Source organism: Tiliqua scincoides, chromosome 2, assembly GCF_035046505.1.
Source record: "Tiliqua scincoides isolate rTilSci1 chromosome 2, rTilSci1.hap2, whole genome shotgun sequence".
NCBI lineage: Eukaryota > Metazoa > Chordata > Lepidosauria > Squamata > Scincidae > Tiliqua > Tiliqua scincoides.
Window position 1 is genome coordinate 148769546 of NC_089822.1, and position 27146 is coordinate 148796691.

Sequence of the window (27146 nt, forward strand, 5' to 3'; positions counted from 1 at the left end):
GTTGAGTGGATGATGCCCCCGGAGGTGGGGGGGGGTGCATAGGAGTGAATCAGTAGCCAGCCCAGTCAAAGAACCAGGGCGGCTCCTGCAGGGGGCATCCTCTCGTCCGCAAGCAGGCTTCGTCGCGCGCCCCGCCCCCGTCACCGACAGAGCAAAGGCGGGGCGGGGCTTGGGGCCGCTGGGCCGGCGGAGGGAAGGGCTGCTGGGCTAGGAGTGCGCGGCTGGCTGGGGCAAGCGCAGCAGCAGCAGGAGCGATGCTGTCGACGGCGCGTGCAGACTACCTGGCGCCCTGGTGGGCGTCCTGGCTGCACGGACTGCCGCACCTGAGCTTGGGCCTGCGCCCCGTGCCCAGCGCCTTCCGCCCGGGGGACGCCGACTACCAGCAGGTGTGGCTGAATGAATGGATGACTGCATGCGTGCGCGCCTGCCTGCCTGCCCGCCGCTGGGCTGACCTTTGCGCGCGGCCGGCTGGGCGCTTTGTGTCCTCCCGGCCCCGGGCAGTTCCCCTGCGCTCGCGCGCCCGTCCACCCCGGGAGCCCCTGGCAGCCCTGCCGGTGTGTGTGTGTGTGTCCTCTGGCTCTGTACAGTGGAACCTCCGGGCTGCTGCTCCCGGAGCTTGTGCAGTGTCTGGCTGGCTTCTGCAGCGGGAGGGAGCCCCGTGGAGGGCTCTCTCCTCGGCCTGCAGGCGTTGCCCTTTCCAGGGACCCGCGTCGCCCATGCTGAATGCCTCTCGGTCCACGGAGGAGCCCACAGTGCAGGGCAGGACTTTCCTGTCGGAGGAGGGTCTTCGCCTTCCCTGCTGCCCCCTTTGTTTCCCCCGGGTGGTTCCTCCGTGCTGTGGAGCCTGAGCCCCTTCAGATATGCTCCCGCCTAAGGCTGCAGTCCTGTCCACACTTTCCTGGGAGTAAGCCCCATTGACTCTGATGGGACTGACTTCTGAGTAGACATGTATAGGGTTGGGCTCCTAGCCACGCATCCCTGGGAGTAAGACCCATTGGACAACAAGGAACTTACTTCTGAGTAGGTATGCATAGGATTGGGCTCTAAGGCTGCAACCCTGCCCACACTTACCTAGGAGTAAGTCCCATTGACTCTAATGGGACTTACTTCTGAGTAGACATGCATAGACTTGGGCTCTAAGGTTGCAACCCTACCCACACGTACCTGGGAGTAAACTCCATTGACTCTTATGGTACTTCTGACTAGATATGCATAGGATGGGGCTCTAAGATTCATAACCCTCCATCAGTATAGTGCCCTGTGTCCACCCCTCATAGCTAAGCTCCTGCCAGGTCTTTTCTTGGGTGAAGCAGCCCAGGATTCAGGCTAGAGGGATGCCTCCTTGACCCCCTTTCTAAGGTTCCATTCTTCCTCACCCCAGCAAATAATGTGATGATTTGGATTTGTTCTGCCTTCAAGCTCCAGAGTAGCCTGTAACTATTAAGAGTACCCACTGAGTGTGTTTTGAGGCTCTGTTTTGGGGGGGTCTGAAGCTTCACAGCAGTTTGTGTGCCAGACTGCCCCAATCTACAAAATTGGATCCTAGGTGGCAATTGAAAATGGGGTTAAAAAAAAAGACTTAAGTCAGTGAGTGTTTCCTTTGAACTTTTTTAAATGTTTAAAAAAGCAGGGTGTGCACAGCATCTTTCCATAGTCCTAAAGTTTGTTTTGATGTGCTCCTAAACCTGAGAAGGCAGATAGCTCTTCCTATTGGTTTTCTGCAGCTGCATTCACTCTCCCCATTTACTCCATCTCATCCTTAGATGACCTCTGCTTCCCCATGCCTCTTATCTAGATCTGTTTCATTATTCAGTCCTCCGCAACCTGAACCCATTCTCTGTCCTGGAGTTCCCTGTGTATCCTCAGGATGCTGTAACTCTATGTAAATAGTGTTCCAGTTGACCTCTGCTGATTTAACTGGATGTTTTGGATATGTCATTCATTGTCAGTCGGGATGTACTTTGCCCCTGTATTGTCTCAACTCTATCTTGGGCAACTTCTGTGTGTTCCATCTGATGTTGGGGCTTGCTTCCGTCATATCTGTAACAGAGTTTTTAATTCTGTATGTGGGGTTTGTGGTGTTCTGGAGAAGGAGAATTTGGTAAACTCTTACTATGCAAGTAGCACAGAGTTGCAGGCTATAGAGAACCAGGTAACTAGAATGAGATTGCTCTTTTTCTGGTTGGGAAAGAACAGAGAGCATGGGGAAGCTGCAGAAGGTTTTTTAAAAAATCAACAGCTTCCATCTTCCCTTAGTGCCACTTAATAGTGGCCACCTCTGTGTATGCTCTTGGAATCCATGGAGTGTGTGTATTTTTTAGCTGAGAAACATATGGTGTTTGTGAGCTTTGTAGATGTTCCTAAGCTTGTTCTGGAACTTCCTTGCTTGATTCTTTATTGTGGTTGGTGCTTACTTGACCTTCTGATTATATTTTCTGGGCATCTGAGACTCTTTCCTCACCTTGGTTTTCTGTTACTGGCAGAATTAACAACCTCTTTGACTGCAGCAGGGCCCTTGATTTCTTAAAGAGCCTTTCATGAGTTCTGAAAGTGGAGAAGATGTGAAGCACTTTGTCTCTCTAGATGTCTTTCTACTATGTTAGCCATTGAGTTTGGTATGTGTCAGCCAAAGCATGCCTGTGTAAAATAGAAGACCTTTTTGGTGTTTGTGTCTTTTTTGTTACTGCACATTGGTTTTCTGTTTGTCAGATTATTGACTAGAAGAGGAATTGCTTAGTGTCAAGTTCTTGCTTTGTACAAATGATATTCCAATTAAGAGTGCTAAGGGAAAGTGCTCTTGAGTTCATTCTCTTGTACTTGTCTCAAGCAGTATGTAGCTGGCCTTGCATTTGAACACTGCTTCTACATGTATTTGTGTTCTTGACACACTATTCTTGCAGCACATTCAGTGCACATATTGAGTGTTCCTTCAAAGCAAAGCTTGCTGAAGATGCCCAAATGAAGGATATTGGCAGTGGCTGGAAAGGCCTGCAGCTTCTTAAATTTTCTCTTTGTTGGCATCATACTAGATCTGCTGCCTGGTGGATTCTTCCTGCTACAGCTTTTCACTGTGCCAAGGTACCTTTGGCCCCTGAATGTGCCTGTCCATGTCTGTCATCAGCTGGGGCCCTTCTCAGAGTTTCAGCTGCTTGCTGTGGAGATGTGATTGGCAGGGCATTTGACATGTAACCTTTTTGTTAGTGGCCCCCAGGCTTTGGAACTCCCTTCCCCTGAAGGTTTGGTTGGTCCCCTCAGTGGTATCCTTGTGTCACTTGGTGAAGACTTTTTTGTTTACAAAAACTTTTAGTTGAGATACTCCAATCTTGCTGATTTAGTTAGCTGTTTTATTATTTTTTGTTTTTTGTTTTATAATGTTTTGACTATATTTTGTCTTTAACTGAATGTGAAATCATGAGGGCAGCTTAAGATAGAAAAGTGGCATATAAATGCTCAGATAAATTCAAAATAATTGCATACCCTCAAAAGTACAGGGTGTTTTTTAAAACAGTGGGTAGCCAACCTGCTGCAAGGGTGCCACTAAAGGCGCATTGAGCAGGTGTTTGTGGCACTCTGGGCACAAGCAGGAGGACCTGTGAGCCTGGCCATGGCAGGCAGGTCTGTTCTCCTGCCTTTCTCTTCTGTGCTCGGCTGCTGCCAACCCAACTTTAGCAGGCATGGGGAGTTTCTGTAGCTCAGTAATAGAACATACACTTAGCAGGCAGAAGGTTCAGTCTGTGCCAAGGAAATCCCAGTGAGCCACTGTCTGTTTTGTATGGTCATAGTCATATCAAGGCACAGGGGGAGCTGAACATGTACCATGTACTATGATTACATGCTAGAATAATTGCAACATCTCTTAGAGATACCATATCTGCCACATACAAAGCATGTCTGTCCCATCTAAAAAGATTGACATCTATTTTTCAAAGAGCCCTAGATTACTAAGTTCAGAATCTATTAAAATCATCTCCAGTTTCAGTAAAGGCACACTTATGTTATCAAGGATCTTACAGTTGTTATGGAGGCTGTTAATTCTGGATTACTGCAATTTAAAAATGTCTAGGATGAGGAAAGTCTCTCAAGCGTCCAGCAAATATATCAGAAGGTAAACAAAGGTGTTTGGCACTTCGGTTGCTGTGTCCCCTGCCACCTTCAGATCCACTGCCAATGCATCCACGATCCACAATGCGATTTTGTTGTTCATGGCACTGCTAAAAGCTGTTAAGGCCAATGCAGTCAGGGCCAATGATGGGAGGGTTGCCCCTCCCCCATTGACAGGGCCTCATTATGTGAATGATGGAAAAAACAGGGCAATGAATGGAGCCACCCCAATGGCAGCTGGAGCTGGCGGACCTGTCCACACACAGCCTCTCATTCAAGCACCTCTGTTGTTGCTTAACACATCTTTTTACAGTGTTGCATGACATGTTTGTATGTGTGCATGGCCCTGGGTGCCTGCCAAGCCAGGAGAGCATGACCCAGGCCAGTCTCCTGGCATCTGAATTGGTCTGATGCCAAGAGACCTCAAGGAAGGATTTATCAGAGCGATCAACCCCACTCCCATCCCAGCTTAAGAGAAGCCTTACCTTTGGTTAAGACCATTGGTCTTTCTTAAGAGAAGCCTTACCTTTCTTTCACTTATTTTGGAAAAATTCCATGAATGCTCCTTACTTGCATAACAAATTTGAACCCTTAAACAAAAGCTATATCCTGGGAGTTTCTTGATTTGTGCAAACAAAACCACTATCAGCACAAAGGAAGGGGTCTCCAGCCTTAGCTTTCCTCACCAACTCATGGCCCAATCTAATTGAGGATTGTATGCTAATTGTGTTGCTAGTTTCCAGAGCAGGGGTGTCCAAAGTTTTTGGCAGGAGGGCCACATCAGCTCTCTGACACTGTGTCGGGGGCAGGGGAAAAAAAGAATTAATATACATTTAAAATTTGAATAAATTTACATAAGTTTACATAAATGAATATATTAAAGACGAGCTTATATGAATGAATGCAGGTCTTGCAATAGCTCAAGGCCTATAAAAGGCCTTGCACAAAGCAAGGCTGGCCTTCCCTTTGCTGCCGCTACTGCATCGCAGACATGAAACAGCAGTAAGTGGAGGGAGCCCTCATCCCACAGCTCACGTGAGAGGGCAAACAGTCGCCCTCATGCTGCGAGCAGTTGCGTTGGGCCATTGGAGACTCGGGGCTTCCTGAGGGCCGCATTGAGAGGCCTCGAAGGCTGCATGTGGCCCCAGGGCTGGGGTTTGGGCACCCCTGCTCCAGAGCATGCCAAGAATTCATTGCCACATTCTCAGCAGGTTGCAGAGCAAAAGAAGCACCAGTCTTCAGCAGGGAGAGGAAACAATTGAAGGCTCTCAAGGTGTAGGAGAAAGGCACTGAGTAAGGACCTAAAAGGGGCCAATTGGGGACAACCATGTGGGAAAATGAATCTTTGAGTACTTGTTATCAAAGCTTTTAGTGTGTGTTATCAAAGTTTGGTAATAGTAATTTCTTAAGGAGTTTTCTAACAAAGACTTGGTCGTCTCAGTTTCACATGTCTGTTGCTGATGGCTCAAGTGGAGTGTGGGTTTCAGCCATTTTTCAGTGGGACATAAACTTCCAATGAGTCTCTTAAAGAGATGGAGTCTTTCATCAAGGGCAAATGGAACACTGTGCCCTTGATACAAGATTGCAACATTGTGATCTACTAGCAGATCCTGAGCTGGGTCACAGTAGATTGCCAAAAATTCCTGACTCCAGAGACACAGGAGCACACAGTGCTCTTATCAGTTAAATGTGGCTTTAAGCAGTGAAGTTGGACTTCTGGTTCCCAGTTTCTTATTTGACACAGAGTTATATGAGCATGTTGGCTTCAGTTTCATATCTGAGCTGTTCATCCACTGCTGTGTAATAAGGAACTGGAAGCTAGTAATTAATGTTAATCTTGTTCTCGGGCTGCACCTCATATTCTCCCCCATCTCATTCGTTTGGAAGTCTGATCCTGTGGAGGACCCTTTTTCATTGCTGTGGCAGCCAGCTTCTCGTTGATCTTGCTGCAGCTGTTTGATTCTACAGTCCCCTCCCAGGAAGCTTTGTGTGTGCACTCCTGACCCATGTGTTGCGCATGACCATTTAGTGAGGAGGTGGGGGCTTGCATTGAACCAGGCCAGCTCACCCCATCCAGTGGAGCTTATGGCTGCTCGAAGTAGCAATGCTGTCTTGCTGGTAGTCATGCAGCAGCTGCCTAGCTTGCAGCTGGAGCGGCAGTCACTGCTAGGGACCATCTCTCCCTGTTTCTTTGGGCTACTAAGTCTGCTGTGCCTGTGGTTGGAGCAGTTGGCAACCAGCATGGAATGATTCCAGGATTGTGTGGAAGTATTGGTGTGTTTCTCATGTGCCTTGCAATAAATTTCCTTCCTTCTCCAAAATGTGTGGTGGGTGGATTGGGGAAGGAAGGGAATTTACCCAGCCCACAGGACTGAATTCCCTTTTTGTCTGTGTGGAAGGAGTAGGGAATGGCTATTTCTTGTGCCAATTAGAATGAGTAAATGAGACATGGAATCTCCATTTCCGTTCTGTTCTCAAAATGCACACATTGTAGTTAGCTGTGTATGTCCATTTTGGCAAATTCACAGTATTACAAAAATACTTCTATCAGGACAAACTAAAATGCCTATTCTGTATTTGTATTTCTTTTTCTCTGTGTGAATTTCTGTATTTGCTGTGGGTTAGATAACCATACCATCCCAACCCTCTCAAGTCCACTTGCTGATGTCCTGGGGAATTCTGGTTTGCTGAAAGGGTTCCATGTGTAATCCAAACCAGGAAGTAGTTGTCTAATCCAGGTTTGCCATCCACAATCTGAACCAGAGCTGAATCTCTATTTCAGATTGTGGTTTGTAAACCTGGTAGTTTTAGTCACAGTTCTCATAGGGTGCATGAAGCTGTTTTTTAAGCAAACTGTTGACATCAATCCATGCTGAGCTGGAGGGGGAGCAGGAAGGCTTGGACGGGTTAGAATGCATTATGACTGAACAAGTTTGTGGTTTGTTCATCTTCTAAACCGGCCCATTGTCTGTGTGCTGGCTTCTGTAAAAGGGGCTAATAGTGATTGTGTTTACATTTCAGCTCTTGCCATAGATTCACAGTCACCTTTGGGATGTGCCTCAACCTCAGTATTTCTTTTCTGTAAAATGGGTGTGTGTTTTGTAGAATTATTTTTTCCTGCGAGCATAACTCCTTATGTGGTGCTTGACCCGTTTTCAGTCACTTCTTGAATAATCTGTTCTACTTAGGTATCCACCCCTTCATTCATACTTAGGTGTCCACCCTTCATTCATTCAGACATTGGCATGACTGTCTGGAGTGTGTTATGATCTGTAGCAGTACAATAATGATAGTGTGGTATTTGGTGATCCCCTCAAACGTACCAAGAACAGCAGCCTCTGGTTTAACATGTTTTCTTTTCCTTTCATATACAGTTTCCCTAGTTCATTAATATAATATTGATTATAATATTAATACTATTAATATTAATAATATAATAGGAACAGAATGACTATTCTTTGCATAGTAATCATATGCTTATTAGAGCTGTTCTGCCTCATTTATTTGCATTGATTGTCCTACTTTTTCCAGAAGTTTCCCTCTTCTTCTCCCCATTTACAGGTTTTTTTTGGTTCCTCATTTAATTTTATATGAGGGAAAACACATTGTGCCTTTGGAAGTCACAAGTTTTATTCCACATCTCAGCTTGGTACTGCTAAATCCACAATGAGCTGTTTGTAGAGGTGTTTGAAAACTGTGTTTAATGTAGTTTACTCAGAAGTATGCCCATTGTTTTTAGTAAGATTCAGTACCCAATCCTAAACAGTGCGTGCTGGCTCACCACTGGTGCGTACTGCCGCAAACATGCTGTAAAGCACATTTGCAAGTCCTTATTGCTGGCTGAGCACCAGCGCTAGCCTAGTGCCAGCTGGCGATGGGCTAGCGCCAATGGATAGCCAGTGCTCTGCCATTCTGCGATTGTGCAAACCGTTGGGTGGCAGAGAGGTGGGTGGGGAGGAGGCAGCGGGGTAGGACCAATGGTTTTCAGCTCCATTGGATCCTGAGTTCCGTGTCAGGCTGCACGATCCGACACGGAATGCTTTGTTTCGGCGGCAGCTCCAGAGCTGCCATAGAATTGAGTAGCTCCATTGAGGGGGCTACTTTCCTTATCCGGGGGAAGGGGATGAAAGGATGTTGCAGCAGCCATTTTCAGTGCTGTGGCAGCCCCGCGCTCTGGGCAGCTCAGGATTGGGCTGTTAGGTTGTAATATATTTTACTCACTAGAAACAAACACCTCTACTTAAAAATAAGAATGTTGGCACAAATTGTTGTTTTAAAAAAGGTAAAAACAGTTATCTGTCCTGGATTATGTAGCTAGCCTTGGGTTAATCATTTACTGATTGTCCTCAGTGTTCCTGATCTGTAAAATGGCAGTACTGCCAATTAGTTGACTACATTCCAGTGTCTTTGTATAGCACTTTTAGAGTTTGTTGTAGGAAACCTTGATCTGAGGTAGCTCAGTGAATTTGCTCTTGTACAGAGTGGTTTATTGAGTGTGACAGGTAATTGTGGCAGTTTGAGCCTCTTGTGCTTCCATCTTGTAACTAGCTCTAACTGGTAGAGAACTTGGAGCTCTGCCTCAGGAGAGTAGATTGTTCAAGCCTGATGCCTGCCCAGTCCTATGTTAGCCCAGTTCCACTATCCTCTTCCTGCCTGATGGAGAGTTAACTTGATTAACTTTTTAACATGGTTGGTTTAGTAACCATAGAAAGGGGTTTTTACTATCCTGTCAAAAAAACTTTGTCTTCCTTGGGAAACTAATTGGTCTTGGCTTAAAACATTAACACCTTAATACCACTCTATTGGTACATTGTTGTGTATTTCAATTCAGTTTTATCTTCACATTTAAGTTGTGATTGTATAAAATAGCCATGGATTTACGTCAAGGTGGTACATAAATAAAACCAGAAGAAGTGTAGATTACATACTGAATGTTGAACTACAGGCAGCCTGTGTGCGTTTTGGTTGGGTTGGGATTTTTTTGTTTTGTTTTGAAGAAAGATGCATAACTGAAAATTCATGTGACTCGCCGACTCACAGTACTCAACTGTGTCTGCACTCATCTTCATGACTCTGTTTGCAGATCCTTAATAGAAGTCCCCAAGAGTTCTGGTCAGGGTCATCTTTTTCTGCTGCTTTTGCAAAATCTTTTCTTCATAAGATTTGCTTGTCCATTTCTATTCACTCTCTCTCTACCATGTCTGTAGGGGCTGCTTCTTGCATAATGGTTGGTACTGGATGCTAATACCACAGGGTGAAACGGAGGCATTCTGGCTGCCTCAGATGTGAAGGGCATGCATGTGTTAATGTGACTGCTTTGTACATTCCAGAAAACATGAATGCAAGGCCATTGCCTCTCACTTGCTTACCAGTGGTGTGGTGTTTCAGGAAACTGTTCTGGAAACGTTTGTCAGATCAGTTGGGATTAACTGGGCATGTTCGTTTGACTTTTATTTTAGTGAGCAAAATTGTCAGCATGCCAGATTTAACTGTATGTGCGCTATAAATGTCTCAACAGTTTTTCCAACAGCCAAAGGTATTTTAATTAGAATATTTAATTGTAGGGAAACACTTAGTAAAGCCCCCAATTATTCAATAAAACCTCAGGTAATAACTAACCTACATTAGGATCTTGTTTGGTGGTTACGCATTGGTATTTTTTGTACAGCATATTGGTCAGTGCCTCTTGTCCACCTGGGCTGAGGCTGTGTCACTGTGAAATGCTTTTGTAATTCATTTTTTTGTGTGAGTCTGTCCATGCCAGTTCTGGTTGCGTGCTTATTCTGCGTATTGGAGGTTTGGCATACCAGGTTTGGCATACCAGGTTTGGCTCCTGGTTTGGCATACCAGGCTGGGGGGAAGGTCCCCCAGAGGGCATCATGGCCCACTCCTTCAGGAGTGCTGCCACTACAGCGGCCTTCGACCGGTACACTTCCCTTCTTGAAATCTGCAGGGCGGCGATGTGGTCCTCGATCCACGCTTTTGCCAAACACTACCAGATAACCTCAGCCGCTTCATTGGACGCCGCCAGGGGGCGTAAAGTGTTGCAACAGGTGGTGAAGCAGTGAGTTAGCCCTCACTGGCCCACCCTTCCTAGTTGGCTCTGGTATATCCCAGCAGTAGGAATGCCAGACTTCCTTCCCAGAGAAAGTAGGAATTCCTTATCTGAGAATTCCAGTTCTGGGAAAGGAAGGATGGCATTCCGCCCGCCGCTTTTCCAGCTCAGGGGGTGCACTGCTACTTCAAACTTCCTCAACGTCCGTCCCCCCCACCCGGGGCGGGAAGTGCTTCACAGTTAAATTACAAAGCTGTAGTTGTTGGTTTTCTCAGTAGTTATTTCATCTACAGTTTGGTTAGGTTCTCTTCCAAATCAGGCCTCGCAATGGACACACTGTACCTTTAAGGACAGGCCATGGCCAAGGCACGGGGGGCATTCAGGTCTTCTCTTTTCTGCTTGTCAAGTCCGTACTGGGGATCAGAGAGATGCCCCCCCCCAACATGGGAGGAGTATCCATCAATCAAAGTCCTGGTCCTGCCTCCCAAGAGGAGGGGCATCCCAGCAGTAGGAATGCCATCCTTCCTTTCCCAGAACTGGAATTCTCAGGTAAGAAATTCCTAATAATAATAATAATAATAATACAGGTATTTATATACTGCCTTTCTTGGTCTTTATTCAAGACTTTATTCAAGGCGATTTATATAGGCACGGATTTTTAAAATTGAAAGAAGGTTCTATCTTTCAAGAACCACAACATTCCAGATGTTTCTCTCTGATCTGGTATCGCATTCTGGCCTCCATCCTCCCACGCTCAGAGCAGATGGAAATAGCTCTGCTCAGCTTGTCAGCTGCTTCAAGGTCGCATGGTGTAGGTGGCCTCGAACCGGTGACCTGTGGATGTTATCTTCAGGCAAACGGAGGCTCTACCCTCTAGACCAGACCTCCTGCCCTACTTTTCCTTTTCCTTGCTTCTGGAAGGGAAACGCTGGAATGATTTAGCCTGAAGTGGACCATGACCCACATAGCAGCCGTTATAATTGTAGGATGACTAAGGGCCCAATCCTAGCCAACTTTCCAGCACTGATGTAGGTGTGCCAATGGGGCGTGCATTGCATCCTGCAGTGGGGGGGGGGCAATCACAGAGACCTCCTCAAGGTAAAGGAACATTTGTTCCTCATCCTTGGGGCTGCACTGCAGCTACATTGCTGGAAAGTTGGAATAGGACTGAGCTATAAATTGAATTCAGCTAAAGCAAGGAATTTAATATGTATTTCCTGCTGAATTTCACTTTTATAGAGGGGAGTTGATTCTAAGGGAATCTGCACATAGTGTCCGGTTGTGTACCAAAACTTTGCTGGACCCTTCTCCACAGCCCCTCATTACTTTCCTGCAAGCTGCTCCTGAACGTTGGAGGGAACCTACAGATCAACATTCCATATCATGAAATGGTCTGTTTAGAAAAATAAATTGGGCCCCAAAAAGCCCTATACACTAAAGCTCCTCTGATCTGCCTACAGTATTTTGAGTTTTGAGCTGGTGCATAACACTATGACAAGATGTGGTGGTTCTTAAAGTTGCAGAAGTGCTAGTGTAAAGTAAATTACAATTGGCAATCTTCTCTCTAAAGATCACGGATTCTGCTGTGGTTGCCGGTGTTGAGCAGAGATTTAGACTAGATGATTTTCCAGGGTCCTTCTAAAATTCTGGGATTCAGTGGAACATTTCTTGAAGGTTCTGCTTGTTCAACTGCAAATGAAATGTAACTTAGGATAGTCCAGGGTTTAGAGGAACACTGCAAACATGTCGATTTACAGGCGCACGGTTGCCAGCCATGTGGTGCTGCCTGAAACGTAGTTCCAGGCTACTGCTGCCAAAAGGAAATCTAGCTCTCAACATGCTCATTGTGTGTGGATCAGGACAAGTGCAATAAAAAGCACGTACATCTCTTGGGTTTGACTGGAATGATTCTGCCCTGCATTCTATATGACCTCCCTGGAGGTGAATCTGTTTGAATTGGGAAATTGGCTGGACTTCAAGCAGGAAAAGCAACCTCTTTCTCAGAATGCTGAGTGTATATCCAGTTTCCTCAATACCTTGGCAAAACTCCTTTGAATCTCTTGGGTTATCTTGACTCTTCAGACTGCCCAGTTGGTAGGCGCATGCCAATCTCACAAGAAAGCTTTATTACTCTGTATAAGAAAAAAGACCTGAATCCTCATGAGCACATGGTTATCCGGCAATGGCATTTCAAACAAAGATAAAGACTGCTGCAGGAACATGCCCCTGCAGCTTTTTGTCTGCTGTACTAGCACAAAAGCTTCTGGCTGGTTAGAAGTATCCAGTAACAAGGCTTCTTCACAGTTGTACATTAAATGCTGCATCAAATTGCTGCTTAAGATAATGCTGGTTGTTTATAAGCAGTGAGTGCTGGATGCTTCCATTTCCACTGAACTGGGTCATGTGAAGGCAACCTCTTCTGCAGTTCTGCTTGTAGATACATGAACTGACTTGGAAAATGGCTTCAGAGAGGTACCATGGTCTCTAGGTATATTTGTTGGTTCTGTTTTCTAGAATTTGGAATAATCCATTAGCAGTCCTGGGCTAGGATTTAGATTTGCCTCCCTTGGCAAGTTAGTGAGACATTGAATAAGGAGAAGTTTCTAAATGATGGTCTGCAAAATCACCACAAAATTAGGGGGAAATGCTGAATGCCTTTTGCTGAAAGGCAAAAACAGAGGTGGAATGCCAAATTAAAATTTGGCTTTGTTTGCAGTCCAGTCCAGCCATTTGGAGATGTCTGGCAATCAAGGCACAGAAAGTGTACAAATCTAAAAACCTTTACCTAGCTGTGCTTTCTATGTCTTCACCTGTGCATTCAATACTGTTGTACTGAAATTCAGGAGTCAAGTTGTTAATTTGGAAAGATCTGCAAGAATAAAGTATTTATACTTTGAAAGAAGGGAAGGGCTTGAGTTCTTAAAAGACAGCCGATTTGTCTCTATCCATGGTGTGTTGGGCCTTGAAACGCTGTCTCCACTTGCCTATTGTCAGCAAATACATTAAAATATGAGGGATGCTGTGACTGCCGAGTGGCCATATAGGTGTTGTACTTAACCCATTTCTACCCAGCTCACAGGTGTACACATTTGATCCCTGTTGCATATTTGCAACATTGCGCAGAAATTACTTAAAGTGACTTGAGTCAGACATCATTACTAAAGCTTCAAATTTCTATATTCCTTCTGATGGCAGACTTCAGAATTTTATAGTGACTGCTATATCATATGCAGCCAGCTGTGTTGTAAATGAAAAATGTATTTACCACAATTAGCTCCAAAATGTATGAATCCTTTGCAATCATGTTCCAGTAACTTCCATCTTCTCTATCTTATACCATTAAAATTTAAACGTAAGAGATTTTCTGTTGGCAAACATATTCTGTATGCATGTGTGCGCATTCACAGATTTACAGGTGTTAAGACTGTCCCAGAAATGCTGGTGATGAAGTTGATCTTATCTGTGCTTGTGAGAAGCTGTGTTACCACAAAGTATACAAAGGAGGTAGTATTTTGACAAAGTCAAATTGTATTGGGCTTCCTGTTTGTTATCTCTGACCTCTGATTCAAAGGCTTAACTATGGAGGAGGAGAGCTTCTGTTTATGACTGTGCTCAAGTCTTGTGTGCTGATGCACAGTTATGATGTGCACTATGCAGTGTCAAAGAAGATGGGGATCTTTCTGCATGCAACTTTCTCCATGTCACTGGGATGTAAAGTAGACATGATCACAAATATGCTGCTACACAGGTTGTGCTGCCTTATCTTGATCTCAGTCATGGGAGCTTTAACTGCTAGCTTGTCTGCCATAGTGTCTAAGGAAGGTTGCTGGGGGGCTGGTGGCAAAGTTCTGCACAGGCCCCCCCCCATGGTGCCAACGAATGGTGCAGTGGCCTGTCATTGCCACCAGTACTGAGAGTTTGGAAGTTGGCCCAGCCAGGTGTCCTTCAGCTAGTGCCTGATACGACTGTTGTGGGCAGGGATATTCACAGACTCAGATTGTGTGAAGTCCCAATTCTAATCCCAAAATATCTGTGCTTCCCAATTTCCCTGTATCCTCCTTTTCCTTAGGCTGCCCTAGAATTACCAAACATGCCATATTATGGGCAGGACTAGAGAATATGCTCAGATTTCTGAACCTAATTTTTTTAAGGCATCATGAAGGCTGAGTGCCCAAGAATGTAGTGGTTCTTATTGCCTGCACTGTATATCAAATAAAAAACTGAAACACCCCAAGTTTGTTTTGTTGCAGAGTTCTGTTGGTATGTTCACAGAACTTGTAGGTCCTTGTAGCATAGAGAGTAAATTGCACTTTCTTTTTTAAATGAAATTATTCGTACTCATGAAGATAGCAAATTGCTTGTAGAATTAGCTCCATTGTCTTTCCACTGATAGAGACTGGTTGACATTAGGTTTTTCGGCCTTGTTTTTAAGTCAAAGCTACTTTCAACAGTATTGACCTTGCTCCCTTACAGCCCAATCCCGAACTGCCTGGCGTGCGAGGCTGCCGCGGCATCCTAAGCACACCAGGCAGCCAGTGGCAGCTCCTCAGGGGAAGCCCCACAATGGGGCTACTCGGCTCTGCGGCGGCAATTTAGCCAGTGCAAAAATACCTTGTGTTGGATTGCATGATCTAACATGGCGCTCTGGATCCAGCAGAGCTCTGCTCTTCCGGTCCCACCCCCTCCCATCCTGCTCCCTCCCCCATCATGCATTTTCCCCACCTTGCACCTGCCCTGGGACGCCTCCCCCCATGCCCCCACTTACCTCTCTGCCACCCAGCAGTGCCAGCACTTCATACAGAGCGCCTCTGACCGACTGCTGGCCAAGTGCAGGCTCGCGCTGGGCCAGCTTTGGCACTGGGCCAGCGCTATTGGTCACAGGCATGCCTTACAACACGTTTGCAACAGTGCACACCAGCAGTGAGTCAGTACACATTCATCTGAATTGGGCCCTTAGTCTGCTATCCGATATGAGCTGCAGGAAATCCAAATAAATATTTGTGTAGCTTTGAGGATTAAGGAGACTACTTAGGGGAGGGGGGGTGTTCTTGGTTCAGAACGGCTGTGAAAAATCAGGTGAGCTCAGCTCATCCTTGCATTAGTAGGATAGGTAGGTAGCAAACCGAGCACTAAGTTATCTGTGTTTGAGTCTTTGCAAGTTATGCAGTAACACGCATGAGCAGAGTGTGCCAGCCTTTTGTAAGAAGACAGGGCTTTGTTTCTACTGCATGGTGGTAAATGGTATTTCCTGGGGAGTGTTTGTGGTGTTGCATCACTGGTCTCATTGGAGGCTGCTTGTGGGGCACTTTGCCAGGATGAATCTGAGCAGCCACTTATCTGATCTCAAGTGTGTATAGCTGACGAAAGTGGATAGAATTTTTCTTTACTCTCCTGTATCTCCTCCCCCATGACTTCCCCTTTGTGGAGCTTTTCTCTGAGCTCAGGTTTGGAAATGGCCCAGGATGTGGACCATTGCCTCTGAAAAGCCTGGCACTTCTTGGGAAGATTGGTGCCAGCTGGGAAGCAGTCTGTGGAGCAGGGCACAGCTGTCCACTCTGGGGGATTCCTGCTGTTTGTCCTTCATTCCAAGGGCGCTTATTGGTGTTAGGGAAATGTGCACTGAGTGCTTTCATGGCTGGCAGAGAATAACTGGCTGTGGGGGTCTGTTGCCAATTAAGGGCACCAGTTCACGTATCCTCTTCTTGCTTTTCTGACCGCGGCAGGCTATTGCACACTGTCAGGCATGGTGTCAGCATGATGTGGGCCACTGAACTCAAGAGCATTGGCTTCCAGCACAGCACACAGCAGAATGCTGTAGTTTTTGTGCTGTCCTAACAGCTAAACACATTTCTTTTATTGCCTCTTAGAGTTCGAATCTTTCTCGGAGGCCATTTCTCATTGAGCTATATATGCCTACCCGCAGGCTGTGTGTTTCTGGCTACACACTTATAGACAAATGCATGGAAATGTCTCAATGTCCATTTGCTCCCTAAAGCCAGGCTGCTTTAGAAAGGGTTGATTTTAGAGCAGTGAAGGGTGTGTGTACAGAAGCAGAAAAATCCACTCTTTAGAATTATTTATCTTCCACCACCCAGAGATTGGATTTTTTTTTTTTTAAGGTGACTGGAAGATCTGAAGTGGTAGCTGAATTGAGTGATTTGGATCAGAGGAAGCAGCCCTAAGGTCTTGTCTGCTGTGAGAGCTTGGAGGCCTTGCCTTCCCAGGCAGAGAAGCGTCGCTCTGAGCAAGAACTGCCTTTGTTCCTTCTGTCACTTCAAGTTAAAGGGTTTCCTTGCCGTAAAGGGCTTCTGCGCTCACGCTCGCGCTCTCTCTCTCTCTCTCTCTCTCTCTCAATAAAACACTTGCTGTTTGTTTGCTGTTAGGGCTATGGATTTGTGAAAAATACCCTTTCTTCCTGTCTGTGACCTTGCAAGGCCCTTATCTGATGGTCTCATTTGATATTCTATGTATTGTAGTCCAAACAGGAACTTTTTTCAAGTGATGTTGTATGCCTCAACAGGCTGTGCCTCCTCTTACCCCTCTGCTCCAGCACTGGTTTGAACCTGGTGATTGGAGCCTTTGATCTTAACCCAGACTAACAAAGCATCCTTCTATCCCAGTGGGTGGAAGTGACGCCCCTTGACAGCAGCCAGGAAAGTGCTGGGAAAAGCTGTGCCTGAAGCAATCCTTGTGATTTTTCAACATTCCCTTTTATTGGGTGCCCCCTTTCCACAAGACCCTCACTGTTTCCAGGCTTGGTTGATGAAAAGCAGCCCCACGACTTCTCTGCGAAGTCAGTGGGACAAACATAGCTTTATTCAGGGGAAAAATGTGGGGGAAGAATTCTTTGAGCCCTTTTTTGAGTCCGGTAATGTGTTCCTCCTTTGGTGCAAACCTGATTGCATAATTGTAAGTTCCTCACGGCAGGGGCCTATCTTATTCTTTGGAAAGCATCATGTATATGGATGGAGCTGTAGAAATAAATTATATGCACATAGCTTCAAATACTTGAATCTGTATGGAAATATTATTTCTGGATTGATTTTACTCTTTTCTAATTGCCTAGAATTTCAGTTAATTCCACATCCATAATTTTAGAAGGTAAATATGCCACCAGTGGAGCATAATGATTAACATATGAGGCATGAACAGGGCCGTTTCCAGTTTTAAATTTTGATTCAGCCGTGAACTCATATAGATGGTCTTGGGTAAGCTGTTCATTTATCTACCTCGGCCCTCTTCCCCCACTCACATTTGTAATAACCAGGACATTGGAAATAATATCTTAAGGACATAGTGGTAGTTCTTACAGAGACTATATGTGAAGCATTTTTTACACTTGGGAGGGAAAAGTGCTGAGTAAGTCTTTGCTGCTGTTATGAGGGGAACGAAAAGCCAACGGCAGTGTTTTGAGAACTGCCGTTTTTATGTGGCAACAAGGTTAAACAGAATACATACCAGATAGGGGTAAGGACTCTGCTAGGTGTTGCATCCTCTTGCAATTGTAAATGTGATGATAGTAACTTCCTGAGATGGGTACTTCTTGGAAAAGGCGCCTGTCAGCATGCATGAGAAGGTAGTGCTGTTGGGTGGACTGGATGGGACCGCACCTACCAGATAAAGAATGAACAAAAGGGTTGCTGGTGATTCTCAGTTAGAGTTCTAGGGCAGGAAGTGATCAATGGGGGCACTGCTGCAGACCCAGCTGCTGACTGTAACTTGTGGGTGTGTTGTGCTGTAATTAATGGTGAACTCTCTGAAAGGGCCCCTTATGAGACGTTCCATGGCTCCCACTCAGTTTCTTGCTTTCCTCTCTGTGCTCAAAGCTAAAGTATCATCCTGCTTGTGGCCTTGTAGCACAGGCCTTTCTTTCATCTGGACCTTCTGCATGCATATGTAGAACAAAACAGGGAAGGAGCCAGTGTTTCCCGTCTTGTGGGGAACCTGACAGAATGGGGCTTTTCCTTTTCCTGCTTTTTCTTTTTCTGTTCAGAGGGGTGGATGAGGAAAGGGGCAAATCCAGACAACTTTTGTATCCATTTGCTTATAAAGTATTGTGCCCTGGGGAGCTGGGTATTCACTTGATGAGCTGTAGATCCACCCTTTAAGCCAAGGTATACGAGTATTCTCCATGTCCAAAACTTAGTCCCAGCCGGCCTCCTGTCTGCCTTTCATTCATTCTGTAGCAGTGCAGAAACCTGGCAGGACAAAACTTCCTCCAAAGTCCGATTGTGCAACAAATGCAGGTTTTTGGTACTGTATAAGTAGTTGCAAGGGAAAATAGAATTGGACTGCAGTTTATAATGGGACTGCTGCAACTCCTCTTGATTGATCAGGTTTGTGACTGGGGATGCACCTTTGTAGTTCAGTCTTGTAAATTAATCCACGAGAGTTGCAACCTCCACATATTAAAAAAATTATTTGGGCTGCATTGATGGCTCTTTTCTTCACCTGTAGGCTATCTTTTCCTTGCTTGGTAATCTGCGGGAGATGCTTACTTATCCAAAGTGAGCAGACAAGTGGTTGTTTGTACCAAACTTGTCACAAAGTTGGAGTGATTATTCTATTACATGCAGTTGAATGTGAGGGCTGACTAACATAACTTATTTCAGATTAGTCACGTCTTCTAAAACTGACCCTTAGCAGGACCCCACCCCCCAACTCTTTAAACCTCACTCAAACCAAGTTGGGTGAGGTTTCTGCCCCTCAGTGCTCTTCTGCTTCTGACTTCATTCATTCCTGTTGGGGGGGGGGGGATATAAGGAAAAAGGGGAAGTGGATGTTCTTCATAGTTACTCCTTACAAGTAGGTCTTGGGGATATTTGGGAGTAGCTGATCGATCAGGCTAAGAAATGTAAGTTGCCAATAGTAACTGTAGGAACCAAGGCCAGAATGACACATTGCATGACCAAGTTATATTTCCAAACTCCAATTACTGCTTCTGTATCACATTGAAAGGCAGGCAGAAAAGGAACATTGCAACACAGGTTTGGTGTCCTGGCCGAGGAAGGCGGTGGGGTAAACGGGAAGAAGGAAGGATTACACGTTCTTTTTTCTTCTCGCCATTTCTCTCCTGCCAGTCACCCTCTCCTAGTGCCGTTTTGCAATAAAGAGGTGGCAGCTAGTCACATTTGGAAATGCGACTTGTCTGTGTAATGTGGTGTGCTCATCAAACAGGTGTATGTGGCATTTGTGTTTAAAGTGGGGCAGGAAATGCTTGCTGTCTGTTGGAACTGAGTTTCCATCACCTTTGACAGACCATATTCCTCCAATTAACTTGTGATTTTTTAAAATTCAATGCTGCATATATTTCCATCTAGGGATATAGAAATTGAATTTTTGTAACGAGCTCACTCACCATATATTGTTCCTGTGTATATGTGAGTGTGGGTAGAATTTCTTCTGATGACTTAGTATATTATAGTATTTTGAAGAGTCTAGCAAGGGAGGTATCCAAGGATGTCTGGCCAAACAGTAGTCTTGGCCATTTCCCTGAGCTGCATTATCCGCAGCTTTATGCATGACAGTCTTGGTGAGCAACACCCAGGCTGAACTGCTAGGAATGGAAAAGGGAGTATGTTATGGCAAGATTTGCCGTTGGTTGGTTTGTGCAGTCAGTTCCACAATGCAGTGGGGCAAAACATGAGTTTAGAGGGCCCAGTTTTTGCAAGGTCTGCTAGTATGATACACAACCCAGCAACAGCTTTGCTGTTCAAAAGTTTCTTCACTAAATCATAGGCATCTGAAGCAGCAATTTTCAACTTCTTTCATCTCACAGCACACTGACAAGGTGCTAAAATTGTCAAGGCATGCCATCAGTTTTTTTTTAAGTGACAGTACACACTGCACAGCTGGTAGGGGGCTCACATCCACCAATGGCCCTACTAATAAATGACCCTCCCTCAAATGCCTACAGTACACCTGCAGGCCATTCATGGCACACAATGCGTCCTGGCTTGCTGGTTGAAAATTGTGATCTAAAGCCTGTTCCCTTCAGTGCTGTGGGGAACTTCATGGTCAGTGCCTCTTGGAGAAGAAAGGTGTATTAGCAGCTGTGTTCACATCCTGAGTATGACCTCGCTTTGATGTCTGCTTGACCTCAGCGTGACCTTTGTGACCAAGGAACTTGGACTCCTCTGTGCCTCAGTTTTTCATCTGTCAATTGGTGCTAAGTATACATTGCCCTGCCTTAGAAATATGTGCCATGAGAATAAATAGGTTTAAGATGCAAACGGCTCAAAATGTCATCTGGAAAGGAAAATGAGGAACTGTGAATAAGGCGCATAGACTTTTAGCTGGAATGCCAGAATGCTCTGGTTACTACCATACTTTGAAAACTTCACACAGAATAATCACAGTATTTGAACCCGTGTGGATGGTTCAGGAAAATGCTGAGCTGTTTCCACAGAGCCCCTTCAGCAAAGGGAAGCGAAGCCAAGAGTACTTGCCTTGCATGCTACTTTGTTGATCTTGCCAGTGATCTTGTTCAACTTGATACGTCATTTGGCCTTCTCAACAGCAACAAAGTTATGGCAAACAGCATATTAATAAAGTCTATTAGGTTTGGGTGGTCCCTACTTTCAGCCCCTGTATTTGATGCTTTGCTCATTGGATAGTAGTCCTTTGTGACTATTATAGTTTGTAGTTAGTCAGTAGTTTGGTTTGTTCACCTTTTCTTATATTAAGAAATGGAGAGCTGGGTTTAGGAGTGTGAGCCCTTGAATTCTGACACATTTTACAGTCTGCTTATGTACAAAACCAGCATCATTACAACCATATTTTTATCATATCTAGTGATATAGCTTATCAAGTTGAAAGTACTCGAGTTAAGGAACTAGCATTCTAATCTTATGCATGGTAATCCGAAGTATTTTGTGGAATTTACTCCCAGGAAAGTGTGCACAGTGCAGTAGCCTCAAAGTGCACCTGAGGACAGCAATAAGTCTTTGATTTATTTGTCCTGGCATGCCATCTTTGTGTGCAGTACTTGCTTTTTACTTGCGTATGCAGGTGGTGGTAGTTGTTAGAAATGTGCTCTTTCTGTTATGTGTTATGCCTATCTTATTTCATTTTCTAAATGTGCCTTAAAAGTAACAATGGCCGATAGCTGTCTGTGATGGACTCTTTGGGGGTGTCCTTGAAAATGATTTGTAAGCTATAGCTTGCAGAGAATGTTGCAGTCTTATGGCTGACAGACAAGAGCGTATATAATTGGCCTTGTGCCAACCTCAGTAGCTGCTAATGAAGTTCTGGGCTCAGGATGCTGGTGTTGACCTTTAAACTAAGCATTCATGGCTTGAAATTCCCATCTCAGAGTATCTCTCCATGTTGGAGCCCACCCACATGCTGAGATCTTTAACAAGGGCTGTTTTCCAAGTTTCTCCTGTTCAGGAAGTGATGGTGCTTAGGGTACAAAGCAGAGCCTTTTTTAATGGCTCAGTGGAATGACGTCTGTCAAGAGGCCATTCATGCTCTTCTTTGGCTTAGGAAACTGTTTAAGCTGTCTTCATAGTAGGACCTCTGACTAATGAAGAAAAGGAGCTGAAGTGATGAGGCTGATTTTAATGCTGCTGTTTGGTTAATGGTGCCTTGCTGTGTTTGGTGTCTGTCACATGAATTTGGAAAGGCAGATACAAATGTACCTACGCACCTACACACAGGTTTCCCAGACCTGAGTGGTACTTCCTACCTCCTGCAAAACCTTTATTGGTGCACTATTGCCTTTGCGCAGTTGCACCTGTCTAATCTTGGATCTTGTTCTGTGCTCTAAAATTGCTCTGCCTTGTTCCTTTTCAGTTAAGCATACAAACTACCGTATTTTTCGCTCCATAAGACGCACCTGACCATAAGACGCACCTAGTTTTTAGAGGAGGAAAACAGGAAAAAAAGTATTCTGAACCAAATAGTGTAATAAAATTAATAAACTATAACAGAACACCATTTGAACCATGTAAAGTGAACAGCAGTCAACAGTGGCATTAAGAACCATTATCACTGTCATTAACAAATGGAGAGACTTAAAGGTTTGAGTACTCTAGTTTTCTGGAAACCCCAAGAACTCATCATTGCTAGAGTCAGAATTTATGAAGCTCACAAAAGCAGGTGCACACAAATAGGGGATCACATTATCTTTCTGCTACAATGATGTTCTGCCAAATCCCAATCCACTGGGCCTTGTGCCCGCTTAAGGCTGATCAGTCCCCCTTGTGCAACTCACCAGTGCAGCAAGCAAAAGTGAGTCCAGTTCCAGTCCACAGATGCCAAGTAAATCAGTTCCATCAATCAGAGTTGCCAAATCAGAGTCCAGAACCAATAAGCCAAATTACAGTCCAAGGTCAGTCAAATCCATCAGGGTATCCAAGTCCAGTCACAATCCACAGTCAGATTCCAAATTCAATAAACCCAGTCAGTCTCCCCTCCAACCTGCACTCCTTCAAAACCCACAAACCCTTTCTGCCTCAGGTACTCCTTATATCCCTGAGGGCCCTATTGCCTTCCAGTGGCTGCAGCTGTGCAGCACACTCTGCTGAATGCCCAGGCCTTACCCTTAAAGGGGCCACTGCTGACACCACTTCTACCTCCTCGCCAGTTCTTCCGTGATTCCAATACAAATGAACAAGTGGAAAGTCCAACCACAACTTGAATTCTCAAGACACAACAAACCTCTGGATTTATGGTGAGAACCGAGCCTTACCTGGGGCTTGTGCAATAAGCAAACACTGGCATTCTGACCAAGGAGACAGTTTTTTCTTTGTGATGGGGGGGGGGGGCGGCTTACATTCAGATGCTGGATGAGGTGAGTGAAAGCGCCCCTCCCCTGCTGTGTGAGTGTGTGTGTGGGGGGGGCAGAGCATCTGTGTGTGTAAGAGAAGGGGGCAGCCTGTGTGTGTGAGAGAGGGGGGAAAGTGTTTGTGTTGCAGAGAAGTTGTGATGCTCCAGGCTTGGGGTGGGGGGGGGGAAAGAGAGGCTGTGGTGCTCCAGGCTTGGGGGGGGGGAGAGAGAGGCTTTCTTGGGAGTAAGCCCCCCCTGACTCTAATGGGACTTACTTCAGAGTAGGCATGCACAGGATTGGGCAGCGAGACTGCCACCCCACCCACGCTTTCCTGGGAGTGAGCTCCAGTGACTCTGAGACTTACTTCTGAGTAGCCTCTGACTGCCCGGGGAAGCAGAGCAGAGTGAGCGGGCAGGGGGTGGGGGCAGGTGTTTTTTTTTTTTTTTTTTGCAGTATTCGCTCCATAAGACGCACACACTTTTCCCCCTTATGGAGTGAAAAATATGGTATCTGTTACTGGCATTCTGCTTAAAGATTCTCCCCATGAGAATCTGCCCTTTATTATAGGATTGGAAGCCAAGAGATTCCCTGCCAGCCAAAGTCATGCAGAGCTACATCAGAGGTTTGAAACCTAGACTAATGAAAAGGCCACTGTATGTTCTGGGATGGGACAGGAAAGGTTAAATGGTTAAGATGCTCCCAGGATGACAATACAAGGCCAACAGTGCTGTCTTGTGTATTGTGTTCTTGTAGCATGAAAGCCTTGAATATGCTAGGCAGGAAGCCAGAATGCAGACACTGTTTGGTATTGGAAGGAATTTGCATATTTCTTGTAAACTGGCACTAATTTGAACTGCCTAATAAAATTAGTCTTGCTTGTGGATACTTGTGCCCTTAGCCCAGCTAGGTTGCAAATTACCCCTGTATTTGGGTTGGACCTGTATTATATTAAACTTTTACATATCATGCAGGGTATCTTTCAGTGTTTTCCTTACTCATTGAGAGGTAGTTGTTAGCCTTAATCTTTGCAGGTGTTCTTGAGGCTTCCCACTGAGTTCAGTGAAGCTGTGGTGGCATTTGAGTCCAATCCTACAACCATATCTTTTGCATCATTGGCTTGTGCTTTCTTCTTTGCTTATGGACATTTATACACCATCAAGCTTAGATCAATTTTTGCTAATCTGTAATGGGGATGTAAAACCTATAATGCTTTCTGTGCCTAAATGATATTTGCATGCTATACAAATGGTGTAAGAGTTGAATGCACCTGTTAATGCATTCACTGGCTTAGTGTTTGAATGTTGCATAATGGCACAGAGCAAGAAGACAACGCTGGATTCACTCAGCTTTGCCTTCAGAAGATTAATGCTCAAATACTGGGTAATTATCCAAGAGTTGCTGTGTAGAATCTCACTAGCCTGACTGGTGTGGCTGCAGGGAGAAAGCAGTCCCATTCCCGACTTGGTATACTGATCACAGGATAAACATGCGAGCAAATCAGTTTATGATAAAATTGAATCTCCAGACCAGCAGTTCTCAAATACTGGAGCCACAATCTACCACGTTCTCCACAGGCCTCCAAAACTGCCTTCAGATGCAACCTGTAGCTGTGATCAAGAAACTGGAAGTGACCCAGAAGTCACTTCCAGAGGCTTTCCAAGACCCACAGAGGCCACTGGAGGCCATCCCGGGCCCAGCACAACATGGGAGTGGCCTCTGAAATGGCCTGTGGTTGTATCCGTTTGGCTCCAGTTTGGAGCCAGATAGAGAGGCGGGGGTGGGCAGGTGGGCCCAACTTGTGACCCACCTGACCTCAGGCCACGACCAACCAACTGGATTGTGACCCACAGTTTGAGAAACGCTGTTCTAGACAATCTCACTGTAAAATAAGAATGTGATCTTTGGATACTTGGCTAATTTTAGCTGTCTTCTTCTATCCAAGATAAGGTTTATGGAAGATGCTATTGGATCCCTGACATTTGCTGTTGCCAGATACCTGGCTCTTGTTCTATCAAAAACTCTTGCTTTTAGACAAGTTAATTTGTCTTTGCAAAATGTGTGACCTGTTTTTTTTTTTTTCACTTGCTTTGGGAATTTCCAGAACGCTTTATAGTTGATCCTAAGCCGTGATTCCTGAGTCATAGTAATGGTTGGTTGAACAGTTTACTCTTTGTGGATAGATTTTTCCTTGATGTGTGTCGCTTGTGTTGCATGCTTTTTGGTGTCTTTGTTTTGTAGATTTGTTACAGATGTATTTATGCCATTAAAGGTTTACTACTACTAATACTACTACTACTACTACTATCCAAAATAATCACAACTTCATCATCTGACACATTATGCTCCAAAGTCACTCATATTTTGTTCCAAAGAAGCTTAAATTCTGTGCTGAAAATAAACTGTGCAAAAATGTTTCTACTCTGATCCGTTTGCACACCTTATTCTCAGTCTCAAAAGGGAACTATTGTAGGATGTGGAGTACTCTTTGGCATTGTGGTAGAAGTGTATAGGGAAGGACAACACTGGGTACCTTGGGTAATCTGAATTTTATGCTTCCTATATGAGAATCTGCAGAATCAATTGTTTGCGTGTAGTATAAGCAAACATATGTTTGCCTTTAAGACATTGGTTTCCAAACTTTTTAGCACTGGGACCCACCTTTTAAAATAAGACTATACAAGGACCCAATCAGCTTTATAAGAGGTTTATTGGATTGGGACCATTCTGGTGGCCTTGTGTGCCCCTTTACCTGGCCTTCAGTGAGATCCAAGCCACAGTCACTATGACTAAATTCACTCATTTGTAAATGCACATGTATGCGTCAGTTTCACTTTCCATAGGGCTCAATACATTTTCCTTGTGAGCTTGAGGGAAGACTTCCTTCTTGAGAGTTTGTTGGGGCCTGTGTCCATTAGACTGAGATTATTCTGGTGGCCTTGCGTTCCCCTAGACCTGCCCTTCAAAATGAACCCAGGTACAGTCACCTACTCTTGAAAAACATGCACATGCTGTTCTGTTTCAGTTTCCATGGGGCTCAATACATTTTCCTTGTCGGCCATTAGCTTGCCGCAAGTTTCGCAACACACCAAAAATTGAGTTGCGTGGATTCTGACACACGGTTTGGGAACCGCTACTTTAAGGCATGATAGTATCTTTAAATTTGGTTTAATAGTGGTCAGTGACCGATTTCCTATGGGTGGCAACTCTAGTTTTAGATTTTCTTATTCTAAAGCAAATGGGGAACCCTTAATAAGGAAGAGTCCCATACAATAGGTGTTGTGGCCATAGCTTTGCAAACTCTTCTCTTTGAAACTTCTAGCACATTCCAATGGCTCTGATCATGTAAAGAGTGCATTTCTCTGATTAGAAAAACCTTACCTTAAAAAAAAAAGCAAAACAAAACCATTTCAGTTTTGTATATCATTTAGGAATGGGGCTGCCTTTTAATATTGGCTAATTAATGATAATACTGTATGTGCAAGGAGCCTTTTCAGGAGGGAATCAGAGGGCTTAAGCAGCCCTTGTCTACTGCTTCTTCTCCCAAACCATACCTCGGCCTCAGCTCTCTGGTTTATTTCTGGTCTCCATACCAGGCAGAAAAGGGGAAAAGCCTGGCAGGGAGGAGTTGAATTGATTGCCTCCCCTGCCTTGCAAATGAAGCTTCTTCCCAGATTAGAAAGCAGTAGTGGGAAACTAGTTCTATCCTAACAAAAATAGTTTAGTTTGAAATCTTGTTTTGCATTTTCAAATTAAGAGGGTGTAAATTCTAGTCAGTTGGCCACCTGGCTAGGAACCAGTCAGGTAGAACACACAGTTGTGCTTCATGGCTCTTCCTGTGGCAGTGCAATCTGTCTATGCTTTCACATAAAAGACACTGTATTTATCTCCCTTTCTTTTTTCCAATTTTCCTCCCCCTTCCTGCCAGATGTTGCTTGAAGGCTGGCACTGACTGTTTTGCTTGGATGAAAATGTAGCCAGTCTCATGAGAGCATTGTAGGCTAGATTTTTCCAATATCTTGCTTTGCTTGACTGGAAATGTGGCCTTCCCACAGGTCATGCGGCCAGCCAGGGGTCACATGATTTGCCAGCCTGCCGCTAGTAACCTGGTTAAGCTTTTTCTTGATCTTCTCTGCTTTGCTGCTGTTGATTAGGACTAATAGATGCCCTGTGTTGCTTTGCTATGTGATTCCTGACCTCATTTATATTTAACTGTCTCTT

At 45.0% G+C, this 27146-nt stretch overlaps 1 protein-coding gene across 1 annotated transcript in view; it reads left to right on the top strand.

Moving 5' to 3' along the window:
• Positions 1-254: 254 nt before the first annotated feature.
• TTYH2 (tweety family member 2) overlaps positions 255-27146 on the top strand; it is an 82837-nt gene continuing 55945 nt past the window's right edge. The window contains exon 1 of the mRNA XM_066614878.1: positions 255-386. Within this exon, the coding sequence (XP_066470975.1) occupies positions 255-386 (132 nt within the window). The remainder of the gene's footprint in view (positions 387-27146) is intronic.